Source organism: Bos mutus, chromosome 4 (genome assembly GCF_027580195.1).
Source record: "Bos mutus isolate GX-2022 chromosome 4, NWIPB_WYAK_1.1, whole genome shotgun sequence".
NCBI lineage: Eukaryota > Metazoa > Chordata > Mammalia > Artiodactyla > Bovidae > Bos > Bos mutus.
Genome location: NC_091620.1, coordinates 94564741 through 94592689, shown reverse-complemented (window position 1 = coordinate 94592689; position 27949 = coordinate 94564741). Strand labels below are relative to the sequence as shown.

General features: G+C 38.7%; 1 protein-coding gene across 1 annotated transcript in view; it reads right to left on the bottom strand.

Moving 5' to 3' along the window:
• Positions 1–19282, bottom strand: part of AGMO (alkylglycerol monooxygenase) — a 390797-nt gene extending 371515 nt beyond the window's left edge. Inside the window, exons 1-3 of the mRNA XM_005897366.2 lie at positions 18998–19282; positions 16575–16705; positions 2194–2345 (exon numbers count right to left, since the gene is read on the bottom strand). Of these exons, the coding sequence (XP_005897428.1) occupies positions 2194–2345; positions 16575–16705; positions 18998–19123 (409 nt within the window). The 5' untranslated portion in view covers positions 19124–19282. The remainder of the gene's footprint in view (positions 1–2193; positions 2346–16574; positions 16706–18997) is intronic.
• Between the last annotated feature and the right edge of the window lie 8667 nt (positions 19283–27949).

The window sequence follows — 27949 nt, the reverse complement described above, 5'->3', positions numbered from 1 at the left end:
TGCAAAACAAACTAGTAAACCAGCAATAACAACAAACACTTAGCAATAATGTAGCTTATAAAGAAGTGATTTAAATGCATGTAAAAACAAAATTTTCAATATATAGTAAACTGTTTCTTCAAAAGTCATAGCATTTAACATTCAGCAAATGTGGAGTATACTTTTATTATGTCATTTTATTGCAAACAGTGAAAGGAAAGTAACACATTAAGTAGAAAAAGCAGGGTCTTAAAAAATATTTTAAGACAACATTAAGACTTTAGAACTGTTCAACTTTTCAGTTGAAATAAATTTAACCAATTAATTGCTCAGTAATCCAATAGACTAAAAAAATTTGATATTACTGGCTTTATCTTCTCAGTCTGTATGTCTACAGATTTAGATTTCTAAAACCCTATTTTAATATTTTGCATTATCATATAAAATTTAAAAATTGATTGTTTCATTGAAATTTGACACATTTAACTACATAGTTGTTTTTTTTTTTTTCCAACTAGCTTTCCATCACAAGTCAAAAGTCTTTGAACTTATGATTAAGCTTCATGGCCTGAAAGTGGTGAGTGTTTTTCCAGAAGGTTTCAGATTTTTTTAATGGCTGCCTTTACTGGATTTGATTCAAAATTTTCTAATGGGAAGCATACTTTAAACAACTTTGATTCCATGTTTTTAACATATTATTTTATTTTATTGCTCTTCCCTGAGAGCACTTACAATCAACATATTTCTAAACATTTTATATTTGGTTATATTTTGTTGGTTCTTTGTTTTCTGTTATAATGGACTTTCAAAGATTAAGCGAATTTGCAGATTTTCCAAACAAACACATCTGTACAGGACAGTGTGATATTAGAAAGTTCCTGAAATTAACTAATACAGTGTAAATGCTTTCTGCATTACCCATTTGCTACAACAGAAAGTGAGGGAAATTGCCAATGGGTTTGCTTCAGGGAGAAAACTACTGTTTTGAAATGAAATACAAAATTTACTGCGTAGACCCTATTTTATTCTTAATCATGTTCAATTTGGGAGTATCCTCTTTCATTTATATACAAGGAAATGATGTCAGGAGATGATCTACTATTTTCAAAGGCAAAGGTTATCACACACAAAACAAACAACTTTTTCTAGTTTATCTGTTCCCTCCAAATTGTTTTACTGAATTAACACTCTTTACAGTGTCATTAAATGTCACATTTAAAGTGCTTAACAAAATAACACCGTGTGTAAAGTTTAGCTGCCTTTAGCCTGATGCTGCCTGTGCTACTCCTATTTCCTTCATCCTTGCTTGGCAAGGACATTTAGTCACACATACTCCCACACACATAGCTCAGTTATTCACTCTGATCTCCGGGGCTCTCCTTTCCATCCCCCGTCTATTTTGTATTATTATTCCAGGTTTCTTCCTCTTCCTTCCTTCCTCCCCACCCACTCAACCCAACTACCCACTGAAATCCTGAGTTCAATTCCTCAGTAGATTGCCCAAATTAGCACTTTGCTCCATTTCCTTGTAGAAATACTTTTGCATGCCTCCTTCCTCCTTTCAGACCACTAGCTCACCTTACCTCTACAATCATTCTTCAACCCCAGCTTATTCCAGTAAGAGATTTAGACAGCTCCGTGCTCCTCCATTTTCCTTTCCATAACAAAACCTTTCTTTGGAAAGTGCAGCCAAGAATCCACACAAGCAAACTCAGTGAACCAGTACAATATGAAGGTTTTATACCAGATGAGAAATTGTGCAAAGCTGTGGTCACACTCAAGTGCATTATGACTAGCGCCTTAGCTGATTGCATTTTCATTTGTAACATGGCAACACAGCCAAGAACTTGAATCAGGCTTACATGACAGCACGTTAGCTAGGATTCCGTGCTGTTACAAAGCTCTTCTGAATGACCCTAGATAATTGGGATGTGAAGTGATCCAATAGCCAGGACTTTCTAAAGGGTTTAACAAAAATACATTATATATAAGAAGTGTGAAATATGTACCTCTAGTAATTTCACATTTTTCAACAATGACTTCAGATTGTTTCCATTTAAAATGCAAAGTAAATTTTCATTGTTAATCTTTAGATACTGTAAATAAGTTATTCATTTAGTCATTCATTCAATAAATATTTACTGAATACCAACTAAGTGGCAAACACAGTTCAACGTAAGTTCAGTAGCAATAAAGCCTTGGTTTGGAACTTACCATGAGCCATACGATGGAACCAGTAGTAACCAAAGTCAACTCCCAAGAAAGTTAAATACCAAGTCCATGGAGAATCCCAAGGCAAACTAATGAGTCTGTAGTTCTCCCAGATATAAACATAACTAGTCAGCTCAATGCTCCTGGAAAACAACCTGGAAAGATAAAATCTATCAGTAATGATTATACTATATTTTAGAGGTTAACTTATGCTAAAACATTTTAGATTATATACAAAAGTGAATCTGTTCACATGTAAAAATAAGATCCTTTCCCTCTTTTTCTTGGTTTCTTGCTGTTCTATCTTGCTTTTGAAGAGGCTCAGTTCCCTTGGTATCCAAGTGATTCATACCATGTTTCCTTTTGTTTCACAGGCATCACGGATGCCAACTATTTCTCTGTTTCGTGGAACTTAGCAGGATGTTCTTTTTATGTGTCTCTTAAAAATACTTTTCACAGAACCCATATAACAAAATATGACAAAACTATGACTGTTTGCTGTGACTGTCATTTCTAAATCTTAATAAAGAACACGAGAAGGGTGCTTTTTAAAGGAAATGTAAAAAGTAGAAAATTATAAACAGCATGTTTTTAAAGAGGACTGAAAAATGCCTACTAAGTTAACATGTGTTAATCCAATAAAGTTTAAGTTGCTGCTGCCTAACTCCATCCTCTCTTCTCTACTCTGTCCTTCCTTTCACACACACACACACACACACACACACATGCTTCAAGCTTTTTAGATATTTTTCTTAGCATCTCAAACTGGATCCTCATAGCACTCTGTATTCCTTGTAAAGAAATAGAGGAAAACAACAGAATGGGAAAAACTAGGGATCTCTTCAAGAAAATCAGAGATACCAAAGGAACATTTCATTCAAAGATGAGCTCAATAAAAGACAGAAATGGTATGGACCTAACAGAAGCAGAAGATATTAAGAAGAGATGGCAAGAATACACAGAAGAACTGTACAAAAAAGATCTTCATGACCCAGATAATCACGATGGTGTGATCACTCACCTAGAGCCAGACATCCTGGAATGTGAAGTCAAGTGGGCCTTAGAAAGTATCACTAGGAACAAAGCTAGTGGAGGTGATGGAATTCCAGTTGAGCTATTCCAAATCCTGAAAGATGATGCTGTGAAAGCGCTGCACTCAATATGCCAGCAAATTTGGAAAACTCAGCAGTGGCCACAGGACTGGAAAAGGTCAGTTTTCATTCCAATCCCAAAGAAAGGCAATGCCAAAGAATGCTCAAACTACCGCACAATTGCACTCATCTCACATGCTAGTAAAGTAATGCTCAAAATTCTCCAAGCCAGGCTTCAGCAATACGTGAACCATGAACTTCCTGATGTTCAAGCTGCTTTTAGAAAAGGCAGAGGAACCAGAGATCAAATTGCCAACATCTGCTGGATCATTGAAAAAGCAAGAGAGTTCCAGAAAAACATCTATTTCTGCTTTATTGACTATGCCAAAGCCTTTGACTGTGTGGATCACAATAAACTGTAGAAAATTCTGAAAGAGATGGGAATACCAGATCACCTGATCTGCCTCTTGAGAAATTTGTATACAGGTCAGGAAGCAACAGTTAGAACTGGACATGAAACAACAGACTGGTTCCAAATAGGAAAAGGAGTTCGTCAAGGCTGTATATTGTCACCCTGTTTATTTAACTTATATGCAGACTACATCATGAGAAACACTGGACTGGAAGAAACACAAACTGGAATCAAGATTGCCGGGAGAAATATCAATAACCTCAGATATGCAGATGACACCACCCTGATGGCAGAAAGTGAAGAGGAACTCAAAAGCCTCTTGATGAAATTGAAAGAGGAGAGTGAAAAAGTTGGCTTAAAGCTCAACATTCAGAAAACGAAGATCATGGCATCCGGTCCCACCACTTCATGGGAAATAGATGGGGAAACAGTGGCAACAGTGGCAGACTTTATTTTTGGGGGGCTCCAAAATCACTGCAGATGGTGACTGCAGCCATGAAATTAAAAGACACTTACTACTTGGAAGGAAAGTTATGACCAACCTAGATAGCATATTCAAAAGCAGAGACATTACTTTGCCAACAAAGGTTCGTATAGTCAAGGCTATGGTTTTTCCTGTGGTCATGTATGGATGTGAGAGTTGGACTGTGAAGAAGGCTGAGCGCCAAAGAATTGATGCTTTTGAACTTTGGTGTTGGAGAAGACTCTTGAGAGCCCCTTGGACTGCAAGGAGATCCAACCAGTCCATTCTGAAGGAGATCAACCCTGGAATTTCTTTGGAAGGAATGATGCTAAAGCTGAAACTCCAGTGCTTTGGCCACCTCATGCGAAGAGCTGACTCATTGGAAAAAACTCTGATGCTGGGAGGGATTGGGGGCAGGAGGAGAAGGGGACGACAGAGGATGAGATGGCTGGATAGCATCACTGACTCGATGGACGTGAGTCTGGGTGAACTCCAGGAGTTGGTGATGGACAGGGAGTCCTGGAGTTATGGGATTCATGGGGTCGCAAAGAGTCGGACACGACTGAGCGACTGATCTGATCTGATCTGATTCCTTGTAGTAACAAACTGTTGATCTCAAAATATAAAAGAATATTTTTCCTAGAAGTAAACAATTGTTTTTAAAACTCATATAAAGTATCTCTTACCACCTGTTCAATCAAGCTTCTGCAAATTCTATTTCAAGAACTTTCAAAAATATACATAATATACTTCAATTTTATAAACAGGAGTATTTTTCCTTTTAAGTTTTCTGTGAGCAAATTTAAGATCAGACTCAAGCTAATCATTGCTTTTATCACTTTTATAGATAAGATTGAACTAACTTTTTCACTTATATTTATCATTCATATGTAAAATGAATGATACTACTGAATAAAAATTTATTTATAAACCATGAACTGAGGAAGTTCTTAAATATACTAATTTTAAATAAAAGTCAAAGAAGCAGATCTTTAGTTTTCTCTTTATATTCATTCTTTTACTAATATTTCCCTTTACACAGTCAGCCTCTATGAATGAACATGTTACTGGGTTTGCTGGAGACCCAGGTATTTACTTTTAATCTACTTTTGACTTTAATTATGATATGATTTTAACTGTGATTTATCGATAAGAACTTTAAAATAGCCCCATATTTTGAATTCTTCAAGTTATTATTTAATCAGTAACACAAAACACTAGTCCTCTTCCCAATGGCACTAATAAAATAATCAATAGAAATGACAAATGCCTATACTTTCAAAAAGGATTATGCATCATCAGATCTTAAAACTCAAATTTCAATTTAAGATTATTCTCAGTTTATAAATTGGTGGTCATACAGGTAGAGTAAGAAGAGACTAAAGAATAAGATGCAACACTCTAGATTGGGAGGTGGCAGTTTTTATAAACAAAGGAACTTACAGAGCTGGTTTGTTGGTGGCTATGGGAAACAAATCTCCATACTGTCCCTCCAGAATCTTGAGAGTTTCCAGAAAGGTCCTCACTGGGTTAATTCATTTATTCAGGCAAGATGGCCTCAACAACACCGTACTCTCTCAAGGATTCATCCTTGAAACAGCTGCCAATAGCATGGGATTGTGGGTGGAACTTACATTCCACAGACAGGGCAGAGTACAGAAGAGAGGGGAAGGGTAAGAAAGGTTCAGCTTATACGTCAACCAGCGTCACCTCCTCTCCATGGCCTCCTCCAACAATTATATGATTGGAAAGAGCCATTTTGTCCTTAAAGACGAGTCCCTGACCCAATTGGACTGCCTACCCAGCACTCCTGTCACAACTCAGTCCAAGCCCTGGACACTCCAGAACTCCCCCTGTCAGGCGGCCTTCAACCTGCTTTCAGGACCTGCATGAGTCCCTTTCCTGGTCCAGACCTCCAGAGGGCCCACCTGTGGGTGTGGAAAAGTTTCACCATGACAAGGTAGATAAAAGTGGCTTTTTTGGACATGTAGACAGAGATGGGATGAGCAATCTGGGTGTCCACACATAGGTATGTGAGGTCCCTCATGGGACAGGATAGACAATGGGCCAGGGGCTCTCACCCTGCTCTGGAACTCCGAGGAATTCAAGAACTTGAGATTTGAAATGTGTCTTCCAGTTTGTCATCCAGGTTATTGATCAGGGTGAAAGTGTTAGTAGCTCACTGTGTCCAACTCTTTGTGACCCCATGGACTGTAGCCCCCCAGGCTCCTCTATCCATGAAACTCTGCAGGCAAGAATACTGGAGTGGGCCACCGTTCCATTCTCCAAGGGATCTTCCCAATCCAGGGATTGAACCCACAGTCTCCTCCATTGCAGGCAGACTCTTTACTGTCTGAACATGATGGGGGGTGGGTAGAACAAATTTTATTGTAAAGTAAGTTAGCTTGGTTGGTAACTCATATCTAGACTATGACTTCTGAACAATGTCATTCATTACTGACATCCGGACAAGATAATTCTCAGTTGTAGGGGTCTGTCTTGTGAAAACAATTACTCAAATTAGGAAACTTAACATTGTTCCCTAGGACTCAGTGGTAGAGGACTGACCAAATAAAATTCAAATTCTAGGTAAAAAATAGTGAATAATATGAATTTTAAAGGGTCTAACTTAAGTTTTCTCAGAGATTCTAAAGTTTGACACTGTTGCCTTTGGGGCCAGATAATTCTTTGTTGTGGGGGTTGGTCCTGTGCATTGTAGGCGGGTGAGCAGCATCCCCAGTCTCTACTGACTGGATACCAGCAACACAGCCCTCCACTTCTGGTGTGATAACAAACTGTCCAAATGTCTCCTAGGAGCAAAACTGTCCCAGTTGATAACCCTAAATACAAAAGACTGATCCAGAAAGAAAAATATTAAGACAGAAAATGCAACGGATTAAAATAAAAAAAAAAAGAAAATGCAACAGAAAGTTGAAATAATCTGCAGTCTTTTGACATTTGTTTTAGTACACAGTGTCAAAGTAGGTCAACTCATGAATTCATTCAATCTTTCAATGAATTTCCATTAAGAATCTACTGGGTGTCAGGCAGAGCACAAAAAAGGGAAGACACAGCAGTGAAGAGGGCAAATACAGCCACCTGCCTCATCCGTGTCCCACCAGCTCAGTATCTCTTTTCAAAGTTGCTGTCTTTCTTGTCAAGTTTTCCAATGACAGTTAAAAGAGGCTTTCAGATACCAAGATTTCAGTAAAAGAAACAGGGGATCCCTGGAAAACTTCCATTTGTAAAACAAAAAGAACCTGCCTGCAATTGAAATGTTTCTTTATTTCCTGTACAGGTGCCAGGTCTTGAGCAGGCACTCAATTTATTATTCTGTCAACTTACTTATTAGGGTTGACACAAATCGAGCTGAAATATGCCTGACATACTACAGTCAAGACTTTTTCTTTTTTTTTTTTTCACACCTTAGCACAAAGCTAAACTTTTTCAAGGTGAAGAGGAAGAGAGGAGAAGCTGTGGGAATTAAATCCCCAGCTCTCTATCAGCAAGATGGATATGATCCTCTTCCATCATAAATGGGAAAAAACGGCCATGGAGTACCCACAACTAGAAACAATTCAGCAAGGGATACAGCTGGGAAATGATTATCAAGCTCTGCAAAGCTCTTGATTGCAGGAAATAGCACCTACATTTTCAAAAATATTCCCACCAGACCCAGAATTGTAAAGCTAAACCTTTTATTCTTTCTCTTCCCAATTCCACCATTCTCCCCTGCTTATGACTTTGCACGCTGGAATTCAAACAATTCTAACCTCTATTCTGAGGGAAGAGACATATGCAATTTGCATATGTAGCGAGCTTACTTTATCATACAGAGATGGAAATGAGGTAACACAGGGGCTTGGAATAACCAAATGCTAGAAGCACAAGCTGGAATCAAGATTGCTGGGAGAAATATCAATAACCTCAGATATGCAGATGACACCACCCTTATGGCAGAAAGTGAAGAGGAACTCAAAAGCCTCTTGATGAAAGTGAAAGTGGAGAGTGAAAAAGTTGGCTTAAAGCTCAACATTCAGAAAACAAAGATCATGGCATCTGGTCCTATCATTTCATGGGAAATAGAGGGGGTAACAGTGGAAACAGTGGCAGACTTTATTTTGGGGGGGCTCCAAAATCACTGCAGATGGTGATTGCAGCCATGAAATTAAAAGACGCTTACTCCTTGGAAGGAAAGTTATGACCAACCTAGATAGCATATTCAAAAACAGAGACATTACTTTGCCAACAAAGATTCGTATAGTCAAGGCTATGGTTTTTCCTGTGGTCATGTATGGATGTGAGAGTTGGACTGTGAAGAAAGCTGAGCACCGAAGAATTGATGCATTTGAAGTGTGGTGTTGGAGAAGACTCTTGAGAGTCCCTTGGACTGCAAGGAGATCCAACCAGTCCATTCTAAAGGAGATCAGTCCTGGATGTTCTTTGGAAGGAATGATGCTAAAGCAGAAACTCCAGTACTCTGACCAGCTCATGTGAAGAGCTGACTCATTGGAAAAGACTCTGATGCTGGGAGGGATTGGGGGCAGGAGGAGAAGGGGACGACAGAGGATGAGATGGCTGGATAGCATGACTGACTTGATGGACGTGAGTTTGAGTGAACTCCAGGAGTTGGTGATGGACAGGGATGCCTGGTGTGCTGCAACTCATGGGGTTGCAAAGAGTCGGACATGACTGAGCGACTGAACTGAACTGAGTGAGATCCTTTTCTCATGAAGTTTGAGTGCAAGAGCGAGAACATGATCTAAATAGGAGGCATTAGACAGCTCATCAACAGCCTGTATACCTAGAGGCTTTGCTCCCATTGTCCTATATTTTTTATAAATTCTTCCCAAATAGCTATTTCTCTTAGGCCTGCGGCCTATCTGTTGGCAAATGAAAGACAGCTAATTTTTAATGTGTTTTATTTAACATTTTCTGTTCACACTAGAAATTTGTCCAGTCAAACTGGTGGTTGCCAATGGGTCAGGGGTTGGGGGAGAGATGGAGCAGAAGGTTGAGGTTAGCAGAGAGAACTTTTTTTTTTTTTTTTCTAATTTTATTTTATTTTTAATCTTTACATAATTGTATTAGTTTTGCCAAATATCAAAATGAATCCGCCACAGGTATACATGTGTTCCCCATCCCGAACCCTCCTCCCTCCTCCCTCCCCATACCAACCCTCTGGGCCGTCCAGTGCACCAGCCCCAAGCATCCAGCATCGTGCATCGAACCTGGACTGGCAACTCGTTTCCTACATGATATTTTACATGTTTCAATGCCATTCTCCCAAATCTTCCCACCATCTCCCTCTCCCACAGAGTCCATAAGACTGTTCTATACATCAGTGTCTCTTTTGCTGTCTCGTATACAGAGTTATTGTTACCATCTTTCTAAATTCCATATATATGTGTTAGTATACTGTATTTATGTTTTTCCTTCTGGCTTACTTCACTCTGTATAATAGGCTCCAGTTTCATCCACCTCATTAGAACTGATTCAAATGTATTCTTTTTAATGGCTGAGTAATACTCCATTGTGTATATGTACCACTGCTTTCTTATCCATTCATCTGCTGATGGACATCTAGGTTGCTTCCATGTCCTGGCTATTATAAACAGTGCTGCGATGAACATTGGGGTACACGTGTCTCTTTCCCTTCTGGTTTCCTCAGTGTGTATGCCCAGCAGTGGGATTGCTGGATCATAAGGCAGTTCTATTTCCAGTTTTTTAAGGAATCTCCACACTGTTCTCCATTGTGGCTGTACTAGGTTGCATGAACTTTTATATTGTTGTTTAGTCACTAAGTCGTGTCCCACTCTTTGCGACCACATGGACTATGGCTCACTAGGTTCCTCTGTCCATGAGATTTCCCAGGCAAAAATACTGGAGTGGGTTGACAATTCCTTCTCCAGGGAATCTTCCTGGACCAGGGATCAAACCTACGTCTCCTGCATTCGCAGGCAGATTCTTTACCACTGAGCCAACAGGGAAGCCCAAGCTTTTATATACAGAATGGATGATAATAAGGCCCTACTGTATAGCACAGAGAACTATATTCAATATCCTATGATAAACTATAATGGAAGAGAATATTTTAAAAAGAATTATATATGTATAGATATATTACTGAATCATCTTGCTGTGCAGCAATAATTAACATATTATAAATCAACTGTACCTCAATAAAAATATCTATCTTGTCAAAGTTTAGTGACTATAAAATCTGGTAAGATATCAAAATACTGTTCCAGTACTGATGCTGGATTTTTAAAAATATAATTTATTATGTTGAGATTTTCCAATAATCAGTAAGTGAGAATAAATATCATTTGGGGACTGAGAATTACAAAGCTAATTTTTTATCAAAATCATCTCAGTTTGAACATTCCCATCATCAAAGGTAGGGAAAGGTAACACTGGAGAGATTGTTTACCTTCTCATTATCTAATTTCAGATATGAGAATATTAGGCTGAACGGATCCTCAAATTATCTAGCTCTCAAATATTCGCACACTCTCATCATTAATCAAGCGACTGAAAACTGATGTAATGCTCTCACTGCAAACTGTAAACATTTCAAACCAACTTTCAGAGTCAGTAGAATTCTGTACCCAGTGTTCACAGACATCTGCCAACTTGTACTATTTCGTAACTATCATTAGGGCAATGTGTACTGTTTAATTTGGCCAGATGATACAAAACTGAAAAAAATAAATCAGGCATCTTTATTTCTAAAAATCTTGTCAGAGACTAAAAAATAAACCAATATTTAAATGAGATCACTCAAAATGCCCTTACAAGTTTCAGGAAGTTATAAATAAATAAATACGTATTTGAAATATATATGTATTTATATTGATTTTTTCCAAGAAATTAAATTATTTACTTCAAAATCTCTTATACCTGGCCCAGGAACTTGCGCTGTCTGCAAAGTTACTGCCCCTTTTGCTCCATCTAGTGGAATACTGATTTTTGCTTAGTAATAACAAAGTGTATAACAACAAGCTCTACCTTCTGCAGGCAGACAACATTTGTACTGCTGTTTCCTACCGTGAGATGACATTTACAAATCAATCGTTTAACTTAATTTCTTTTTTAAACAACCACAAAACCAGAGACTTCTGTGAAAGAACTAAATGTGCTACATTTTTTACTTTGCAACAAGTAAATTACTTCAAGTAATTCAGTAACTCTATTGAATAAGCACACAAACACAGACTTAATAAGCACAAGGAAGCTTCCTTCATTCAGGAAGGACAGTGTAAGAGCAATCTCTGAAGTTACATCATTAAGAAAAACAAAGTCTACTGATGAGGTTTCTAAGGTAAAAGTTAAGAGGACATGAGGCATTCTCTCTAGCAAAAATAACTAACATAGCCGCAGGTTTTTAAAATGTATTTTGTTTGCCTGGGATGGTCTTTTCATAATTTTCTCAGTTAATATGACTATATTAATATTCACAATAAAATGCCATTATTAATATTACATAAATGAATGTATCTCTTATTTAGGACAATGAATAAATATTTACTAAGTTTCATCACCCCAAATGGCAGACACTCATTTGTTAGAAGTCTGATGTTGCCAAAAACAGTATCAACTCTGCTACTAAAGTCTAGTATAAAAATGCAGTACACAATTTTCCTTTATTCTCTAGTCCTACCTCAAGGAGTCAAAAGAATCTCAAGGAAGTTTAACTTCCTTTTAAGTTTTGCTTTTTATTTATTAATTTTTTTGATGAAACTTTCTTGTCAGGAGTGGAAAATGCCATGGCAGCCATGGCCAATGAAACTGTAGATACATTTGGCACAACATCGCAGACATAGTTCCATAGTAAAATTGGCAATGACTCATAATGTATTAAAAGTAGAGTGTCCCCAACTCATTTGAAAATTTACCTACTTAAATTATACCTCCAAATATTGCAATTTGATTTATAATCTGCTGTTTCAACAGAATAAATGAACCCATTAAAAACAAACATACTGTAGATATTTATATCAGGAATAAAATTTCTCTGGGGAGGACGCAATTTATGGAAGCAGAAACACTGGAAGGAAGTAACAAATTGAAGTCCCAGTTTTTTAATGAAGGATTGGAAATTGAGTTCTGCTTCAACAAGCAAGGAAAAAAAAAAAAGATGTGATTATTTTTCACTCGTTAGCATTTCAGTAGCAGGATGTTTCACAAGTTTTAGCGAGATTTTAAAAAATTGATTTAGTCAATATTTCATTTTATTCTGTATAGTCATTTATGCAATTAACCAATAGAAAGGCATATTATCTGCAGATCATACACTGCATTTAACTACGATAAATACACATGCTTGTCTATAACTTCAGGACTAGATTCTTACTAAGAAGTCTGCCTACTGGATTCTAGAAGAGGAAAACAGATGCAAGCCTGCTCAGAATCTGGTTCTTAGGACAGATGGACATTTATTACACATTGCGGTCTGTCTGACAGGCTTGTAAACAAGATACAATCTTGTCTCTGTTGAATAATTTTCCTTACATAAAGATTTAAAAGATACACATAGATCTTTTCCATCAATATGGTAAGTATGCTACTGATCTTCAAGCTACTTTGACTTTTATGTTATAATGAAACTTAGATCCTCAAATAAACATTGTTTTTCCTCAAAGTTTGCACACAGCATTTCCATTACATGAATGGAAAAGTGGAAAAACATGTTCAGGGTTTCACTTTGATTTCCCCAACTATTTTTGTCAGAGGCCACATGCCTATTTGGAATTACTATCCAAACTATAATTCCTCACAAAGGGATTAACAAATAGTATACTACCATTTTTCTTGCAATTACGAATTTTAAGGACATGGCAAGCCCCTGTTGGTGGTGTAGAAAATGAAATTAGTCCCTCGGAGAGGGTATGATCAATGTCGTGATAATCTACCCTTCAGCTGTTAACGATTTGCACAAGGATTCCCCTTGATGCTGTGGTTTCAACTGAAATATTGTTCTAAGAGCTTCGGTCAAATCCCCCATCTCATCTTGTGCTGAAAGAGGATTGCAAAGAGTGGATCCTAAGGACCAGCTTTTCTTCTCTGCTTATGTCTGGCAATTTTTGTGATAGCAACAAAATAAATGAAAACATTGGGAAATTTCATTTCCAGATAATTCGCTTTGCTGAGATCTTTCAGACAAAAGCCTGTGAAAGATAAATTTGTAAAATGTACAAAGTTATCCGCATTTCGTAATTTAAAACTGTGAACAAAAAAAAGAAGTAAGGTGCTGTTCTCATTCAAAATACAACTATAAAAAATAGGCTCCAAATTCAAGTTCACAACCTTTTCCCTTTCTTTCAAAGGGCACCAGAGTTCACAGCTTGTGCTAGATTAAGGAGTGTTATGAGTAGTGGGATGTGAAGAAAAAGAACTCCAGGCTTATCCCTGAAGGGCTGGTTTGTTTTATTTTCTCTTTCTCTCTCCCCATTTCCCTTATATTTGGGGTTTTTTTTGTTTTTGTTTTTGTATTAGCAGAAATATTATTCCCTGGGTATCTTGTTAGAATTCTGTACCTTTTATTTTAATCACAGTGTTGAAGAGAAATAAGAGTACTGAGGATACAGTTTACATTTCTAGTTGTTACAATATAATAAGAGAACAATCTAATCTCACTTGTGACCAAAGTAAAACTTAAAACAGTGAAAGAAATACTGACGCATTCATCCGACTTGATGTCTCCCTGAGTTCTTTATAAATTCATTCCAGCTCAACAAAATATGTGATGCGTAATTGTTCCTGCAGGACACTTCTCAGTTATCAGGTTATTTTGACAATTCATCAATTGTTCCATTTCCATAAAACTATACACTTAAGTTTCTCAGAATAAACTATTATAACCGAGTATTTTTCAACAGTCAAATATACTTGTCCCTTGAGTATGCTGAATATATTTTTTGTTCACTTCTGTTTAAAGGGAGGCACGAAATAAAGGAAATTATGTATAATTGTAAATTCCCAATTAGAGTATTCTGGAAATTGAAAATAATTTGAGATATTATTCTCTGATTCTGACAGCAGCATGATACCATATGAGTAGTTTTTCAGAGAATCACTATTCTGATTATCATTACTATTATTTTATAACTATTAACCTATCTTTTTCATAGTAACATGTATGAAATAAATTTTACCTTTAGGTTTACTTTCTATCTAAATAATTTTATGCAATCATAGGAAATGATTTTACGTTTTCTCAGCTATCTTTAAGTTCTTATTTTATTTTTAAAAAATCCACCTTGGTTTCCCACTGGGCGGTTCATGCAAACATTCCAAAGCAGTGAGCACTGGTCAGAAGTGAAACTCTTAAAACAGTAAAAGCAGCAATGGGTGGGAAGCAGGAATGAGAACATTCACCAGTAATACAAGGCACAGACTTCTGAGGGACTCTTCCCTCACCCTCTCCTCTTGGGAAAACTCTCATACACCGAAGAGCCCGCCATTCACTGGTACCTCCTCTAAACACATTATAATGTATTCTTTCTAAAAAGTAGCACAGCATTCATTATTTTGGGGTCCCCAGGTGGTACAGTGGTAAAGAATCTGCCTGCCAATGCAGGAGACGCAGGAGACAAGGGTTCAATCCCTGGGCCAGGAAGATCCTCTGGAAAAGGAAATGGGAACCCCAGTATTCTTGCTGGGAGAATGCCATGAACAGAGAAGACGGGTGGGTTATAGTCCATGAGGTCTCAAAGAGTCAGACACAACTGAGTGAGCACACTAATGCAGGAGACGCAAGAGACTTGGGTTCAATCCCTGGGTTGGGAAGACCTCCTGGAGGATGAGGAAATGCCAACCCACTCCAGTATGCATTGTTTAATCCCTTCATCCTCAGACTTCACCATCAACATAACACTATAGGAATGTGAGATTTAAAATAAATTCTGCCATATCTCTACAAATGACCCAATTTCATTCCTATACCTAGAGTCTATCATACAGAGCGAAGTAAGTCAGAAGGAGAAAAACAAATACCGTATATTAACAGATGAACGGAATCTAGAAAAATGGAACAGATAAACCTGGTCCCAGGGCACAGTCATAGAGACACAGACACAGAGAATGGACATGTATACATGGAAGGGAAGGGGAGGGTGGGAGGAACTGGGAGATTAGGACTGACATATATGCAGTAACATCTATAAAATAGATAGCCAATGGGAGCCTACTGTATTGCACAGGGAGCTCAGCTTTGTGCTCTGTGATGACCTAGAGCAGTGGGATGAGGGCGAGGGAGGCTCAAGAGCGAGGAGATATCTGTATACATATAGCTGATTCACTTCATTGTACAGCAGAAATTAGCATTGTAAACCATACTCCATTAAAACACACATAAACAATTATTTTGTACATCATTATAGGCATAGGAGTTAAAACTATGAAGAAAGAACACTTCTTTTTCTCAAGTTACAGGCAACCTAGCAGGAAGGGCCGGTGGTGGGGGCGGGGGGTGGGGGGCAAACAGGTGAGCTTAATAAATTCTACTATGGTGTAGGCACAATACTCCACAGTGATTTCAGCCCGTAGTGAAGCGATGCCTAAAGTAGGGCTGGAAAACAGACAAGACTTGCTGAAGAGTATGACTCTTCATGAGAAGTCTATATTGAGACTGAAGAAATAAATGGGAGCTGGCCACTTGGATGACCACATGAGACATCTGGGTGATGGCAAATATGGAGCAAATGGCTATTGCAATGGGGGAAGAAGAATCAAAGGACCAGAAGGCAGGCTGGATAGACAGAGGCCTCCATAGATTAGGGAAGAAATTATCCTCAGGCCATAAGGAACCTATGAGGGAGTTTCCACCAGATTCACGTTATGGAAATATTTGGCTGCAAGTGAAATAGGACTGCTGCTGCTGCTGCTAAGTCGCTTCAGTCGTGTCCGACTCTGTGCGGCCCCATAGACGGCAGCCCACCAGGGTCCTCCGTCCCTGGGATTCTCCAGGCGAGAACACTGCAGTGGGAAATAGGACTAGAGACAGAGATACCATTTAGGAGACCACGGTAGACATCTAGAGCTTTGTGTGACATTGATTAGGGAGATTGCTACTGCAGGTGAATTTGCCTGAGGCAAAATTAATTTCCCAGTAGATAACTAGGACAAAACGCAGGCCTGGGACTAGGCTAAAACATGCAATTGCCTTGGGCACAAAATTTAAGGAGGCACCAATAAATTCAGTAATCACAATAAATAATACTTAGAGCAGTATTTTCAGTAACAGATGTAAAACATCCATGATGAACAAAACATCGAACATTTAAACAATGACCGTAACTGAGTTCTTTGGGGATGTGTGTAAAAACAGACCAATTCCCCACACAATGGGTTTCTTCTTCATCTTACCTGGAGAATTTAAGTTTATTCACTCACCGCAGCTAACCAGCTAACTCACCTCGGAAGCCGAGACATAATGCCGGCTGACAAAGAGGCTAAGGCATCATCCAAGCCGCCTGATGGCTTCCCTTTGCGAATCCAGCTGACAACCAGCTCAAGCAGCATCAAGGAAATGAAAAATGGAGTTGCCTGGAAAGGAAATCGCAGAAGAGAGATGCTATTGTGCTTGGTATGAAATTCTTCCAAGTTTCCTGATTAGTCATTCCCGATGTGGGAGGCCCAGAGTGACAGTTCATAGCAGAAAAGGTACGAACCTATCCTCGGGGGTTACTTCCTCCCAACAGGCAAAGAAATCTGTTTATTTCAGACACACACTAACAAGGTACTCCAAGTCTATCATCTGATTTGGATACAAAATATAACCATAGAGGCTTCCCTGGCAGCTCAGTGGTGGAGAATCCGTCTGCCAATGCGGGAGACATGGGTTCGATCCCTGGTCCAGGAAGTGTCCACATGCTGCAAGGCAACTAGGCCTATGTGCCACAACTATTGAGCCTGTGTTCAAGAGCCCAGGAGCCGCAACTACTGAGCCCAGTTGCCACAACTACTGAAGCCCATGCGCCCTGTAACCCCCCAGCAAAAGAAGTCACTGCAATGAGAAGCCTTCACACCACAGCTAGAGAGTAGCCCCTACTTGCAACAATGAGAGAAAAGCCTGTGCAACAAGGAAAACCCAGCACAGCCAAAATAAATAAATATATTTTTAAAAGAAAGAAATATAACCATAGATATAACCACAATAATTCTGCCAAGAAAATACAAAAGATTAGGCAGGACATGTTTCAAGGTCTAAAAAATACTTTTTAAAATAAGGGCAATAATCAGAAATCTATCAATACACTACAAAGATAAGGTCCACTTTAAATCACTTTCCTTAAAGATGTGCATGATATTTTTCATATTAGAATGACAGGAATCACAAAATTGAAATTGTAGGAATACACACTACTATATCGGAGAAGGCAATGGCACCCCACTCCAGTACTCTTGCCTGGAAAATCCCATGGGCGGAGAAGCCTGGTAGGCTGCAGTCCATGGGGTCGCCAAGAGTCAGACACAACTGAGCGACTTCACTTTCACTTTTCACTTTCATGCATTGGAGAAGGAAATGGCAGCCACTCCAGTGTTCTTGCCTGGAGAATCCCAGGGACAGGGGAGCCTGGTGGGCTGCCGTCTATGGGGTCGCACTGAGTCGGACACGACTGAAGTGACTTAGAGCAGCAGCAGCAGCACACTACTATATATAAAATATACAGCTAATAAGGACCTACTGTATAGCATATGGAGAATTCTTCTCAGTACTGTGTAAGATCTATATGGGAAAAGAATCTTTAAAAGAATGGATATGTATATGTATAACGGATACACTTTGTGGTACAGCAGAAACTAATCAACACTGTAAATCAATTATACTCTAATAAAATGTTGAAAAAAATTGAAACTGTAGGAACAAAAAATTTTGCTTCTGAGTATTTCAGAGAATGAGATCATTTTAAACATTTTAGACATCATTCAAGTTTTATTCATTCAGTTTTTTCTTATAGAAAAAAATCATCTATAATTGATGACAAATATCAGGCTAGGTTTGATGTCATAATATAAAATAATAATGATTTATAAAGATGTGAGTACCACATTCTTTCCTTAAAAAATCAGAAAGGGGTAATATAAAATCCTGAAAAAATTAAGGCATTCTCTCATTTGAAAGTTGATCATGAGTACTGAAATTTTCTAAACCCAAAGCCTAAGAACATATTTTCTGATGTCATTTTCTTTTCTATTTCTGGTCTGAACTAGTAAGTGTTTTAGGAACAACTCTGACAGGGTGGGGAACTTCAGTATTCAAGTTCTAATTCTGGATATTTCCACTTCCAATCGTGGCCAGTAACCAGAAGTGAAAAGTGCCTCTGAACACTTAAGAGTTTCAAAGAAAACTTGGTTTAAGTTCAAACTTAGGAAATCAGGGTTGAATTCTCAGCTGTGTATCCATTCTGCAGAACCACCCTGCTTAAAGCAACAACAACAACAACAAAACAGGAAATCATTTCCTGGGAGGAGGTAGACAAGTTTTCCTTTAGAAACAAAATTGTTAACAAAGTTTACTGATACCACATAACCATTGGATACTGAGCTTCTAACAGCTAAATTTGTAATGCCACTGTGTCCCAGAAAACTTTTTAAAGTTTTATCAGATTCTGGAGTGACATTTCAGGGAAGAGAAAATTTAACAGGAAGAGATGGTTATGGATATTGTACAGAAATTCAATTCAAGTGGAAATTCTACTTTTCCCTCATGCTTTGTTTTGAAACTGTTTTTATTAGAATTATTTGAAGAATGGACATGAATGAAACCCCACACTGTGTTTAAGTTACTTCTTATTAAGAGAAAAGCAAGAGCAGCCTCTTCCCAGAGAGCCTCACCTTCCGTACATAATCAGGCACCTCTTCCAGGGTTTGGAATGACGTTTCACTGGGCTTCATCACATAAAACATCATGCGAATCCCCTGGGAAACCGAAACATCCTGTTGGGCTTCTGGGTTCTTCATCTCTGCCCTTGTCTGACTCCCAGCTGGAGAGTATTTGTGCTTCAGTGGTTGAAGCCAGAGGCTGAACACAGAGAACGAGCTGTGCTGCACGGATCAAGCCCTCTGTCAGAGAGAGACCCGTGAGGAACAAAGCCCCACGGAGCAGAGCCAACAGCAGAGTCTGTGTGCAGACGGGGTGTGACGAGACAGGAAAGAACAAGGATCAATCAGGAACGAGTTCAGAGTTCAGAGGGCGCTGACCCAGAAGCCGCCCACGGTCGGGAGGGGAAGAGGAGGAAGGGCTTCTGCCCAGATCACAGATAAACAATAGAGTTTAGCTGCAGGTGGAGTAATTTATCACTAAAAAAAGAGAAATAAACAAAAAACCCACATGATACCTCCTTGGAGAGAAGGAACAAAGTGATGGCAAGTGAAAGTTCGTTCTGAAAAAGTAGGTGGAAATTCAAGATGCAAATCACATGAGGAAAATATTATACCTGTTTTTCTCTCCCTTTGGACATTCACATTGGCCTCAGGTTTGTAGTCTCCCAAGAGTGTCACATTTTCTGAGAAACAAGGTGTTCTGATCTCAGGTAATAAGACTAACCTCAAAAGCCAATAAGCACCAAATATATCTTACTGGTGTCTGCCTATGTATTCCTGCATCTGTATCATGTTCACATCTGAATGTTTGCAAACCAATTTAAGGGCATGCCGACTATTCACATCTGTATTCTTCTTAGTGCTAATGGGGATTTGGATTGAAGCAGCAGTTAAGGTGTTGCTGAGAGACCTTATCTCTGTTTTCCAGGAGGAGCATGGGTTGTTTGTGCCACTTAGGTAGGCTAAAAGGCACTTAACTGACTGCATCACCAATGAGTAAGTGAAGCTTTCCAAATCAGTCAAAGGCTATGGACATCCTTTGATTCCCACCTCATCTTTCAAAAATGTTTATGTAGATGTAATTAGGTTATTGACACATGACTGTCCTCAGAGAAATAAACAGACACTATAGATAAGCAACAAATAAATTGCTACCCAGAGACACTATTAACATTTTGATGTATGTATAATTAGTTCCACTATCATATGACATGCTTATTACTAAAAATCACTACACTATGCAAGTCTGTACAATAAAAAACCATGGGGCTAATGAGAAAAATGGGATTACAATGCAATACTCAAAACTTCTTAATGGTCAACAAGGAGAAAAAAATCAGAACCTAATAAAAATGGTAGCACACTTTTTATACATGTATGTATTGACTTAAAATATATAACATGAAAGCTGCAAGTTAAATTTTATTTGGGGCAAAATGAGGACAATAGCCCAGGACACAGCATTTCAGATAGCTCTAAGAAGCTTCTCCAAAGAGGTAGGGGGAAAGGTCAGTATATATGTGATTTTGATGAGGGCGACTACATGCAATCAAGCATATATTTTTTGCAGAAAGTTTCTGCTACTTTTGAGAAGCTCGCTGCTAGTCACAAGGAACAGATGTAATCAAGGAGTTTAGTGTTTTTCTAGTTTGAGAATATACAAGAATTGGGCTTCTAAAAATATCTCACTATCTGAAGACCTGTTCTGCCAGTTTTCCCAGAGCACAGAGTGCCTCATTTCTGCTCTCCACCTTGAACTCCTTTCAGGGGGTGATGAAAATCATCCGCTGCAGCAGCACATTATTTAATCCTTACAGAGGTACATGCCAAGTGCCAGTTTGTAGCTGGGCACATGTTATATGATGAAGAAATGCATAAAAACTACAATATGGTATTTCATCTTGAAAAAGATCTGACCTGACCTTTGTTTGTGGAAGCTAGTCTTGGAAGACTTGTCCATTGTACTACAGAGTATGAAGGAGGCTTATCTGAAACCATATAGCAAGCTGTAAAACCAGGGATCTGGATACAATGGCTCACAACACTGAGTCAGACTTGTGGACAGTGGCAGATGTTTAAGGCACATGCATTAAACATGTGTGCATTTTGTGTCTCCCTAAGCTTTTCTGTTCTTCCATATATTCTTGCCACCTGTTTTTAATCTCTTCTGCCTCTGTTAGGTCCTTACCATTTCTGTCCTTTATCACGCCCATCCTTGCATGAAATGTTCCCTTGATATCTGTGGTAAGAATACACATTGGAACTATACCAAAAAGATCTTACTGACCTGGATAACCGTGATGGTGTAGTCACCCACCTAGAACCAGACATCCTGGAGTGGAGTGTGAAGTCAAGTAACGTTTCTTATGATTCTTATGAAGCATTACTACAAACAAAGCTAGTGGAGGTGACAGAATTCCAGCTGAGCTATTTAAAATCCTCAAAGATGATGCTGTGAAATTGCTGCACTCAATATGTCAGCAGATTTGGAAAACTCAGCAGTAGCCACAGGACTGGAAAAGATCAATTTTCATTCCAATCCCAAAGAAGGGCAATGCCAAACAATGTTCAGCCTATCAGATAATTGTGCTCATTTCACATGCTTGCAAGGTAATGCTCAAAATTCTCCAAGCCAGGCTTCAAAAAGTCATGAACCAAGAACTTCCAGATGTTCAAGCTGGATTTATAAAAGGCAGAGGAACCAGAGATCAAATTGCCAGCATCCACTGGAATATATAAAAAGCAAGGGAATTCCAGAAAAACATCTACTTCTACTTCATTGACTACACTAAAGCCTTTGATTGTGTGGATCACAACAAACTGTGGAATATTCTTAAAGAGATGGGAATACCAAACCACCTTACCTGTCTCTTGAGAAACCTGTAGGCGGGTCAAGAAGCAATAATTATAACCTTACATGGAACAACAGACTGGTTCAAAATTGGGAAAGAAGTATGTCAAGGCCGTATTTTGTCATTCTGTTTCTTAACTTATATGCAGATGATATCATGTAAAATGTCATGTTGGATCAATCAGAAGCTTGAATCAAGCTGGGAAAAACATCAATAACCTCATATATGCAGATAATACCATTCTAATGGCAGACAGTGAAGAGGAACTAAAGAGCCTCTTGATTAGGGTGAAAGAGGAGAGTGAAAAACTGTCTTAAAACTCAACATTCAAAAACCTAAGATCATGGCATCCAGTCCCATCACTTCGTGGCAAATAGGTAGGGAAAAAGTTGGAAAGAGTGACAGATTTTATTTTCTTAGGCCCCAAAATCACTGTAGGCCATGACTATGGTCATGAAATGAAAGGACACTTGCTCTTTGGAAGGAAAGCTATGACAAATGTAGACAGCATATTAAAAACCAAAGACATCACTTTGATGACAAAGGTCCATATAGTCAAAGCTATGATTTTTTTTCAGTATTCATGTATGGATGTGATATTTAGACTGTAAAGAGGACCAGTGCTGATGAACTGATGCTTTTGAATGATGGTGCTGGAGAAAACTCTTGCGAGTCCCTTGGACAGCAAGGAGATCAATCCAGTAGATGCTAAAGGAACCAGCCCTAAATATTCATCAGAAGGCACTGGAAGGACTGATGCTGAAGTGGAAACTCCAGTACTTTGGCACATGATGCAAAGAGCCAACTCATTGGAAAAGGCCCTGATGTTGGGAAGTATTGAGGCCAGGAGGAGAAGGAGATGACAGAAGATGAAATCTTTGGATGGCATCACCAATTCAAAGGATATGAGTTTGAGCCAGCTCCAGAAGATAGTGAAGGGCAGGGAAGTCTGTTCCAGTCCATGGGGTCACAAAGAGTCGGACACAACTTAGCAATTCAGCAACAATAATAACAAGCCTTTTGGTTCAGTTAGGTACTACCTTTAGCATTCACCTGGAACTCTCCCGGACAAAATCACAGACACACACATAGAAGGCATGTTCAAAGTATTCCATAATATATTAATCCTTTTGGAGCAAATTTGCACTTTCAAAATATTGCAGAACTGCCTGTACTTTCAGGGGGATTCCCATTACAAATGAACACATACAGAAATATATGTTTAATAAAAGTGATCATATTAGACACAATGCTTTATTACCTGCTTTAAGAATGTTTTGAAATTACAAATGTTATGCATCATGGGAAAAATCCAAGCACTTAGGTATATAAAGTGAAAAGACTTTTAAAAATAAATGAATAAAGTCAAAAGTAGGTGCAGCCCTTCCCCTCAAAAGATTCACATACATGCCTCCCTTCTACTTCACACTAATAACCTATCCTGATAGGCATTTTGTCATACCTGTTTTTCCCTACAAAGGTTAAATATTATCACATTATCATTTAATATTTAAACATACACATTGTTTTGTTTAAAAAAAACTGTTCATACTAAACAAAGGTGTAGGTAAAGTATTTTTAAATTAAAAAAAATGATACAGTAACTTTCCTTCTTGGAGTCAGCAACTTATCAGTAACATTCTTCCACTCAGTATATGTTAATATAGCTTTTTTTTTTTTAACTAGCTGCACAGTTGTATGCACATTCCAAGCAGGCAATCAAAATAATTTAATGCATTTAAAGTAGAGAATTTTAATGCAAATAATTAATTACAGAGATAATGAAAGAAGTAAAAAAAGCCAAATGGGAATAAAGAGAATCTAAAGATTAATATCAATAGGAAACCACTCCTCCAAGCCCTTCTCCAGGGGATCTTCCCAACCCAGGGATTGAATCCAGGTTTCCCACATTGCAGGTAGATTCTTTACTGACTGAACCACCAGGGAAGCTCAAGAAACCACTAGCACTCAAACTATAGGCACAAAAAGAGGAGGTCAGGTGAATAGAGCTTGAGGACTGTGGTCACCCAGGGGAAAAGCACCATGATGGGCCTGTCAGGTAAGAGCAGAGAGGGAACAAAAATAGGTTCTGTGGCTTCTCAGTTCTTCCTGCAAACCAACATTTCAGCAGTACTTCCCGTTAACCTAAAGGAGCCCAAAGCCAGGTGAGGAAGGATCCTAGGAAAACAAGTCTGCAGGAGTGGCCCTGGAGAGCACAGCAGAGAAGGAGAAGGGGAGGACTGGATCTAAGGAAAAAGTCAACCAAGGATTAGCATACCATTGCAACTTAACTGTTTCTCCATCGTCGTGAAGTTATGTGTAGTCTTGCGGTTAGGCCAATAAATTTAATGCAGCAACGAACATCACAGTATAAATACCTTGAACATTTGTGCACATTTTTGAATTAAGTAGATTTCTAGCAGTGGAATTATGTTGTTGAAGGCTTTATAAAATTTATATCTTGCTAGCCACTGCCAAATTCACTGCCAAAACTGCATTTCCCTCTTGCTTAACACTGGCTACTATCAATCTTTTACAGTTTTCAGCCAATTGATTGGTGAAAAATGACATCTTGTTTTAATTTGCATTTCCCCAGGAACGTGGAAAATCTTTTCAATACATTAGCCATTTGTTTTCCTTTGTGTGTGCTTTATTTTTTAATATATGTTGCACATGATTTTATTATATTGTCTTTCTGTATTGATTTATAGGCTATGTCTATTCTATATATGTGTATATGTCTCTCATATATGTGGCAAATGTTCTTTCAGTTTTTATGTTTATTTTAACTTTGCTATAACTATGCTGTCAAATAGCAATTGCAACTTTCTCTGTGCTATTATCTTATCTTTTATTACCTCTGCTTTTGGGTCCTGCTCATATTTTTTTTTTAACTAGAATTCTATAAAAATGATCATTTATATTTCAGGTGCTATTTTTTAGTTAACTGGAATTTGGTTTTGTATATGTCATGAAGTTTTGTTATTTCATGTTATAGCCTCCCTAACTGCCTTTGGTGGATCCCAGTTCTTCCCATACCAAGAATTAGAGTCAATATTTTTCATATATTTGTCTGCTTAGCAGGACTCTTTTCAGGCTCTCTACTCAGTTCCACTGATCTATCTATTCTCACATGGGTACCCAGCTCTCTTAATTATTGCATTATCATAATAAATTCTGGTAACCGGTAGAACAATTGCTCATTTTTGAATTTTGTTTTTCAGAAACTTAAAATGACTTTTTTCACATTTGCTCTTGTGACCCTATTAAGACAAAACTTGACAGAATTCTATCAGTATTTTAACTGGAACCTCATTGCACCCGATTGATTTGGAAGGACTTACATCACAGGAACTCGGTCAGCTTGCCTGGAACAAGTGAACCTATCTACTACAATCATTTGAACTTAGCTCACTATTTAAATGATGCCAATGCTCACTGCCAATCTTTGTATTCCTTATTTCTCCATTCTTATTTTTTTGTACTGGCTTAGATTCAAAAGTTATCTTTCTTTTTTTTCCGAAGTTTACACATATGATTGTATGTTTTACTAAATATATTTTCTTACCTATATATGTGAGGAATAATACAGCTAAATATAAATCTCTAATTCAAAATTTTGGTCCCCTCTGAAAATTCAACAGAGGTAGGAACTTTCACTGCAAATCTGTTAGGTAGAGCAAAGGCATGAAGAACAAAGGATGTTAACACTTTACCTGAACCAAAAAGAGGAAGTGCAAGATATCTCCAGGTGCCTTTCTGTCCAAATATCTTGGTCAGAACTTCCTAGTCAATGGGGCCCTGCTGACAGTCCCTTCTTTAATCCAATTAAAGTGAAAATGGTTGGAGAGTGCCTGATATGAGTAACAAATGTCTCATGAGAACGCAAGGCATGAAAACATGCTGCTCTTTTGTGCCCACATTTGCCACTTGCAAATAACTCAGTACAAAAAGACATCAGAAACTTTCTGTCAAAAAAAAAAAAAAAGTCATTTAAAGGACTTCTCTCGTGATCCAGTGGCTAAGACTCTGTAATCTCACTGCAGAGGTGGCCAGGTTCAATCACTCATCAGAAAACTAGATCACACATGCTGTAACTAAGAGTTCTCATGCCACAACTAAAGATTCTGCATGCCGCAACTACGACTTTGTACAGCCAAAATAAATAAATGAATCAAAAGTCATTTTTAAAACTGATTAGGAACCTCTCATGATATTGTCCATTGATAATGCCCATTCAGTTCAGTTCAGTTCAGTCTCTCAGTCGTGTCCAACTCTTTGCAATCCCATGAACCGCAGCACGCCATGCCTCCCTGTCCATCACCAACTCCCAGAGTCCACCTAAACCCATGTCCATCAAGTCGGTGATGCCATCCAACCATCTCATCCTCTGTTGTCTCCTTCTCTTGCTTTAATTCTTTCCCAGCATCAGGGTCTTTTCCAGTGAGTCAGTTCTTCGCATCAGGTGGCCAAAGTATTGGAGTTTCAGCTTCAGCATCAGTCCTTCCAATGAACACCCAGGACTGATCTCCTTTAGGATGGACTGGTTGGATCTCCTTGCAATCCAAGGTACTCTCAAGAGTCTTCTCCAACACCATACTTCAAATGTATCAATTCTTTGGCACTCAGCTTTCTTCTCAGTCCAACTATCACATCCGTACATGACCACTGGAAAAACCATAGGTTTGACTAGATGGACCTTTGTTGGCAAAGTAATATCTCTGCTTTTGAATATGCTATCTAGGTTGGTCATAACCTTCCTTCCAAGGAATAAGCGTCTTTTAATTTCATGGCTGCAATCACCATCTGCAGTGATTTTGGAGCCCAGAAAAATAAAGTCTGACACTGTTTCCCCATCTATTTCCCATGAAGTGATGGGACCAGATGCCATGATCTTCGTTTTCTGAATGTTGAGCTTTAAGCCAACTTTTCACTCTCCACTTTCACTTTCATCAAGAGGCTTTTGAGTTCCTCTTCACTTTCTGCCATAAGGGTGGTGTCATCTGCATATCTGAGGTTATTAATATTTCTCCTGGCAATCTTGATTCCAGCTTGTGCTTCCTCCAGCCCAGCATTTCTCCTGATGTACTCTGCATATAAGTTAAATAAGCAGGATGACAATATGCAGCCTTGACGTACTCCTTTTCCTATTTGGAACCAGTCTGTTGTTCCATGTCCAGTTCTAACTGTTGCTTCCTGACCATGCATACAGAAATTACAGTAACTTGTGCAGGGAAAGTATAATATAAATAATTGTCAGCTATGATGGGGAACTGGAGTAATGATGGAGTGACCAATAAAATTGGAAGGAACTCTAAAGATTATAGGAAGAGCAGATGAAAGGAGCAGCCACTACCTCTAGGACTGGACTAAGGGACTTGCTGGAAATTGTGTACAAAGATGGGACTGCAGCGTGATTCACTAGCTTGGACCCAGTTGGAGGCAATAAGAATCTCCTCACCCCCTTCCCTGTCCTTGGGATATATATAACTTCTGCCCACCCTTCCCAAAGCCAGAGTCATTTTCAAGGACACAGTCTTGAGAGAGCAATGTGTTGTTGGTACATCTGGACTGACTAATGACTGAACCAATTAAAGACCTCATAAAAACTTTAAAAGACTCTGGCGTATGGGTGCAGAGATCTACTTGCTCTGTGGCTGCTGAAAACAAGCCTTGTATGAAAGTTTTCTTGCCTGTTGAACCTGCCACCTCCCAATCTGGAATGGTCTCTCTCTTTGGTCTCCTCTTGCCCTTCATGTATAGGGAACAGTTTCAGATTTCATCCAGGAAGCTTCCAAGGTTTCAAACCACACATCTGCCCTCTTGGATGATGAAGAAAGCTCTTTACCAGGAGTACTTCACCAAGGCACTTCCCTACAAAACCTCCTGAGTGAGTAAAGCTGCTGTTTGCCAAGCATTGCAGGAATTGGGCACTGGAGAATCCTCCTCTCCCCACCCAGTGCTGTGGGGCACTGCCAACTGAGTACAGGGCACTTTCCTTCAAAATAATGGTCCAGGGCCTACCCCCCAGCAAAGCCTAACATCATGTTGGATAGTACAGGGCTCAGATTCATTTTCACAGATCAGACAGTATGGTATCAATTTTGAAAGA